The sequence below is a fragment of the Epinephelus moara genome, chromosome 22 (assembly GCF_006386435.1).
Source record: "Epinephelus moara isolate mb chromosome 22, YSFRI_EMoa_1.0, whole genome shotgun sequence".
Taxonomy (NCBI): domain Eukaryota; kingdom Metazoa; phylum Chordata; class Actinopteri; order Perciformes; family Serranidae; genus Epinephelus; species Epinephelus moara.
Window position 1 is genome coordinate 29,424,488 of NC_065527.1, and position 6,050 is coordinate 29,430,537.

At 41.3% G+C, this 6,050-nt stretch overlaps 4 protein-coding genes across 9 annotated transcripts in view; 2 read left to right on the forward strand and 2 right to left on the reverse strand.

Annotated features, from left to right (window-relative positions):
- Window positions 1-6,050, reverse strand: part of LOC126383960 (major histocompatibility complex class I-related gene protein-like) — a 151,295-nt gene that overhangs the window by 138,901 nt on the left and 6,344 nt on the right. The window lies entirely within an intron of this gene.
- The window catches only part of LOC126383959 (major histocompatibility complex class I-related gene protein-like), a 159,969-nt gene that overhangs the window by 46,730 nt on the left and 107,189 nt on the right, over window positions 1-6,050 (forward strand). The window lies entirely within an intron of this gene.
- Window positions 1-6,050, forward strand: part of LOC126383950 (major histocompatibility complex class I-related gene protein-like) — a 108,811-nt gene that overhangs the window by 27,072 nt on the left and 75,689 nt on the right. The gene's annotated exons all lie outside the window — the stretch shown is intronic.
- LOC126383956 (major histocompatibility complex class I-related gene protein-like) overlaps window positions 4,285-6,050 on the reverse strand; it is a 137,848-nt gene continuing 136,082 nt past the window's right edge. Inside the window, exons 4-5 of the mRNA XM_050034735.1 lie at window positions 4,846-4,941; window positions 4,285-4,357 (exon numbers count right to left, since the gene is read on the reverse strand). Coding sequence (XP_049890692.1) covers window positions 4,299-4,357; window positions 4,846-4,941 — 155 coding nt within the window. The 3' untranslated portion in view covers window positions 4,285-4,298. The remainder of the gene's footprint in view (window positions 4,358-4,845; window positions 4,942-6,050) is intronic.

Here is a 6,050-nt window from a genome sequence, read left to right on the forward strand (position 1 = left end):
TTATTAAAATCATTCATCCTTATAATTATTTTACCTATAATTCACACACAGAGCCTGTTGACAGGAGAAACCAAACTGCTCTGCCAAATACGCTGCAGCTCTGTCAACAATAGATGAAGAGTGTATTTTTATTAGCTTCTGAGATGCTTCTGAAACTCGCTGCAACACATCTGCTGTCTACAGTGACCACAATCAGCTCAGGTGACCACCTGGTGGATATATCCTACTGAGTGGACTTTTTTAGTTCACAGAGCTACTGGTGAGCTGTTTCCTCCTGACTCTGTGTTCAAACNCATCTGCTGTCTACAGTGACCACAATCAGCTCAGGTGACCACCTGGTGGATATCTTCTACTGAGTGGACTTTTCTAGTTCACAGAGCTACTGGTGAGCTGTTTCCTCCTGATTCTGTGTTCATGCTAAGCTAAGCTTGTCTGGGAGCTTCCTCTGCTCAGACCTGACAATCATATCAGTCTTTTAATCCAACTCTTCTGTAAGAACACTGAATGCTCAGGTAATATTCATGTTACTGCAGCTATAGTCACAGATGAGTCAATCTGGAAATCCATCGGTTAAAAAAAAACAAACAAAAAAAAAAACCTTTTTTTTTTTCTTCCTTTACCCCTGGAGGCACTGCCCGGGCTGCATCCCAAGTCTCTTAAAATTACTGCTAACCACCTTACCTAGCCACCTTACCTAACTGTTTAGTCCCTCCTACTTAGGAAAACATGTAAGGAGTCAGGAGTTAGGAGTGAGGAGCGAGGATTGCTTATTAAGAGACATGAGACGGCCTTACTCTGAAGCGTCACGCACCTAACAGATCCCTCCTACCTCCTAACGCTAACTCCTTACTGGAAGGAATAAGAGACATGAGACAGCCTTAAAGATGGCGGACCCCGAACGACTTCCAGTTCAAGTCAGGAGTTAGGAGTTAGCAGTATACAATTAAGAGACTTGGGATGCAGCCCCGGAGTTTTTCGACTAACGGAAGTGCAGGGGCCTCGGCGATCGCTCACGCCCTTCACTTCCGGCGGTGCCCCCAGGGAACTGCCTTGTTTTTTACAAATACTTCCGGGTAGAAAACCAGCAGAGTTGAGCTATATATCTATATATAGATATATATTTCACATTTTTCACGTCACTATATCACTGTTTAGACTAATCTGATGTTTGTAAAGTCTATAAACCCAATGACTGAACAAATGTTACTATTTCTGTGTGCACGTTTTGTAATTAATAACATGGCCATCGTAGATTAGCTGGGCTAACTGTTAGCTGTTAACGTTAGCCGTTAGCGGTTTCTGTAACTCAGTAACTCAATAAATGGTCCATGAAAAAAAGATTTTTTCCAGTGGATATCTTAGTTACAACATGATTGAGCTAGCAAAGCAGTTTTGTGTTGCTATGTGTGGTATTTATTCAGTTTTGGGAGATCACAATGGTGGCTGCAGCTGACAGGGTCAGCTAACAGCAGCAGCAAAGCTAACATCAGGACATCATCTGTTAAAAGCCTCCTGTTGTTGGATACGACATGAAACTACTCCAGTTAGCTCAATCATGTTGTAACTGAGACATCCGCTGGAAAAAAAATATTTTTTTCACGTTGACGAGACGGCGTTTTGGGTGGAGCAGTCGCCATGGACGCGGAGCTTGCTGTTTCTGTAGATACACATTTCCTGGGGACACCTGCACGTCTCGGCCCCGCCCCCTCCATTGTGATTGGCTAAAGTGCAGCATCGTTCAAACTCAACTCAAAGATTTTCACATTCATTTNGACGTGTGTGGATCAATAATATGTGGAGCGAGCGATTGAGAACATGGCAGAAAGGCAGCCTTTGGTTGAGAAGAAAGGTAGGACAACTTCAGTCATCTGGAAACATTTTGGCTTCAAGTTGACGGACGTCGAGCAAAAAGAAATGGTTTGCAAAGTTTGTCACGCTGTGGTGTCTGCCCCCCAAGGCAACACGACCAACTTATAATCATGTTTAATAATCGTGATTTCAATATCAGTCAAAATAATCGTGATTACTATTTTTGCCATAATCGTCCAGCCCTAGGCTAAACTACAGTGACTGGCCCAACTGACACAACAGATAATTTCATAAATGCCATGGTCCGCTCAGCGGTGCAACCACCATAATAATAATAATACATTTTATTTAAAAGCGCCTTTCTTGACACCCAAGGACACTTTACAATCAAAGACAATTGTTACGCCCTGGTCTAGGGGTGTGGCTGCGTAACATAAGGACACACAGGAACACGAGTATAAATGTACAGGTGAGCAATTTATTGCTACACACTTCAAAAAAACACACGGTACAATATGGCACACAAATGGAGCAATTGCGTCAGGGTGAATCCAGGCCAAAACAACAAACAAAAAGCAACCTGTCTACCGACCAGCGATATACCTAATTCCTAACGAAAACAAAAGAAACAAAAGTACAATACTAGGTCTAACTCCCTAGGCTAAAGAAAAACAGGAGAAAACAGATCCAACAGAAATAGCAGCTCACCCCTACGCTCCGTGCAAACAATGTGGTAGTGACTATTTACAATATATACAAACGACTCAGTTGGCCCTAAGGCACTGGTCTTAACAAAAAGATACAATATTTAGCAAGACAAGCTAAATACGAACATACACACTATGGTCACACACGAGAAATCACTTATCACCAGATCAGAGAAACAATGCGCTGCTGCCATGTCAGAAAGTGGTCTCGCAGCTTCCGTGTGGCCGGCATTATGAAGGCCGAGCCCCTTGCCCGACCAATCCGGCAGCAGTGACGTCGGAGCAACGTCACAATCGTCTAGCGAAACAACTGCACACCTGTTAACATAAAACACAAGTCTAACAGGTCTAACTCTCCACTAAACATGCTGATCAAATGTATATAGCCTACATAGACATAAACACATACACACAATAAACACACAGATCATAAGGCACACATACACATAATAAACACACAGATCATAAGGCACACATACACATAATTAACACACAGATCATAAGGCACACATACACATAATAAACACAGGCGGCCGGGGGACATAACAACAATAAAACATCAAAAAACATCAAACAGTCAAAAAGACAGTGTTCAATCGAGATAACGACATAACAGCACAAAATAAATGTATAAAACACTGAGTTAACAATAAAATTACAAAACAGGGAAGGCTAATTTAAAAAGGTACGATTTCAGTTGACATTTAAAAGAAAACCAGGGAAGTGCACTGGCGCAGGACAAGGGGCAGAGCATTCCAGAGATGGGGGCCAGAATCACTGTCTATGTGGTTCCTCCAGTCTTAGGCGTGATTTATACTTGTGCGTCAGCTCTGTGCAGACCCCACTCCGTAGCCTAGCCATGTAACCTACGCACCTGCCTTTGCCATTGTGAGCATTTTTTCTTGTGCGGTGGTGTGTCTGTGCCACTCTACAGTTACACCTCCAAAACACTAGTTGGCGGCGGGGTTTCTATGAAGTGCTGTTAAGTTTAGTTGATTCAAAACACACATTAAACATGGCTTAATAGCAACAATAGTTGCACAAGTACACAAATCGGCTTCACTGAAGCAAACACTTATATTTTGCTGACACATTTCCCCCACAAATACAACAGGCTTTTGTTAATAGCAGAAGCCTATGGCATTTTACATTGTATAAATTAGCCTACTGGCTAGCAGAGATTTTCTCTACTCATGAAACCAGGTCAACAGCAACATTTAACAAAGGTAAACTTTTGGCTCTATTACAACTCACAAGGTTCATGGACAAAATAACTGTGATACTCAACACGTTTTCCAAACAAATACAACATGCTAACGTTATTAACACAAGCCTATGCCATTTTACATTGTATAAATTAGCCTCGCAACCTTTATTGTTTTCACAATGTATTGTTTCTTGTCTGTGAAATTTACATAAATAAAAGTTTTATTTCTACTGAGGGAAATGGTTTAAGCTTCCACGAATAGACAGGAGGTCTGCGTCGCGGCGACATGCAGTGACATTTATGTGGAGGTGCATGTAGGGCTATGGTGTAGGGTACTGGGTAGGCTCCACGTCGACGCAGAGCCTACATCCTAAGTACAGCAGGCAGAAGTATAAATCCCACATTACAAATAACTATTTAGCAACCCCTGTGGTAAACTTGTCATGAATCATGTCTCTTCACCTGTCCTGTCTAATCCACCCCAAGAGGTGATTTTCAGCACTGCATTCAGTCTCTACATGTTGACAGAAACCTGTAATTCATTTGTTCTGAAGCCATAAAATATTCCAATATAATCAGTCAGTCAGGTTTCTAGACTGGGTTTTCACAGAGAGCTCAGAGCTGCCGTCAGGAGCTGTGAGGTCAGAAACAAACTGTTAGTGTGAAACTGTGTGAAATCCACTCATCCTGCTCTGAACTTTTATAAACAGTAAATACAGAAAACACACTTGAAATAATCAGCACAATAATGTGAAACCTGTTTTAATCTGCAGTATTAAGTGTGTCTGATCAGTAGAAATAGAAGAGTAAGTTTTACTTACGAGATGGAATAAAATAAAAAAGAAATGATAATTTCAGTTACAGTCAGAAATGCCAGAATGTATAAATCCATTCCACCCTTCTGATTAGTCCTTACTTTATTTACTTATCTCTTTTCTCCTACATCATTGTGGTTTAGTCGTATTATGACAGGCTCTGAGCCTGACAGCACTTACTGTTGGTTGTATAAAATTGAGTTGCAGGGAACTGATGATTGTTCCAATTCAATTCAAATACAACCAGGATAAAAGCATCAACTCAAAGACCAAAATCAAAGAACTAGAAAAGCCAGTTAAACAGCACCTTTCCTCTTTTTATAAACGATGAATCCAGCGGCAGCGACGAGGACGAGAACAACCACTGCTGCAGTGATGGGGACGGTGATGTCACTGGGCTTCTCTGATAACAACAACAACAACAACAATGAAAAATGAGACTGGTACAAAAGCAGGTCAGAGCATCCATCCATCCATCCATCCATCCATCCATCCATCCATCCATCCATCCATCCAACATTTCATTCACACATACATGTGGGTTTGTTGCTGTGAACTAAGACTGACTTGGACTTGAGTTAATACAGTATAATGAGCTGTTATCTTATCTACATATGTGTTAGATTTAAAAAGACAGACACTGTGGCACATTTTGGCAAAAACTAGAATTCCCTCTTCATGGTTGTGTGCCTCTGTGAAACAGTTTATTTGCACTCACAGTTTATATCCTTGTCTGTGACAACACGGATGCTTCACACACATCTTCCCCCCCGACAGCACAGAGGATCTAAACAATCAGCACAGTTTCAAGGTGGACACCCAAGATTAGTGTCACCAATTCAGTATCTGAGCAAATGTCTCTCCTTCTGTTCCTGAGTTATGATGCTGAATAATTTTTGCAGAACATTATGATGTCACAGTGAAGCTGACCTTTGACCTTTTTATCCTATCATCCTAACATTTGTGTGAAATTTGTCACAATTACTGTATGAATTAATTAGTTATGACCAAAAGCAAGTTCTGTGAGGTCATAATGACCTTTGACCTTCAACCACCAAATTCTAATCAATTTATTCTTGAGTACAAGTGGACGTTTGTGTCAAAGTTGAGCAAACTCCTTCGAGGTGCTCTTGAGACATCACATTCATGAGAATGGTACACACGGACAACCAGAAAGCCTCATGCCACAGTTATCACTGGAGCAGAGGCATAATAATACAGGAATCAATGGAAAAGAAAATAATCTAAAACTGGAATAATCAAGTTTAAAGTTGTCTTCAGTTTAGCAAACCTTTCATCCTCCAGCTCTCTTGGGTGTCACTGGCTTTGCAGAGTGGTATGTAGGAGTTCATTTTTGCTAGGATTGTAGCTGTGTGCATTCTCTTTTAGAGACCCTGGCAAATTGTTTGGCCGGTATTCGGCCACCTCTACCTGTCAAAACAGCAGGGTGGATCCCTGCTGTTTTGGCTCCCTTTTGTTTGACTTCAAGCTTTTTGGGTTTGATCAATATTC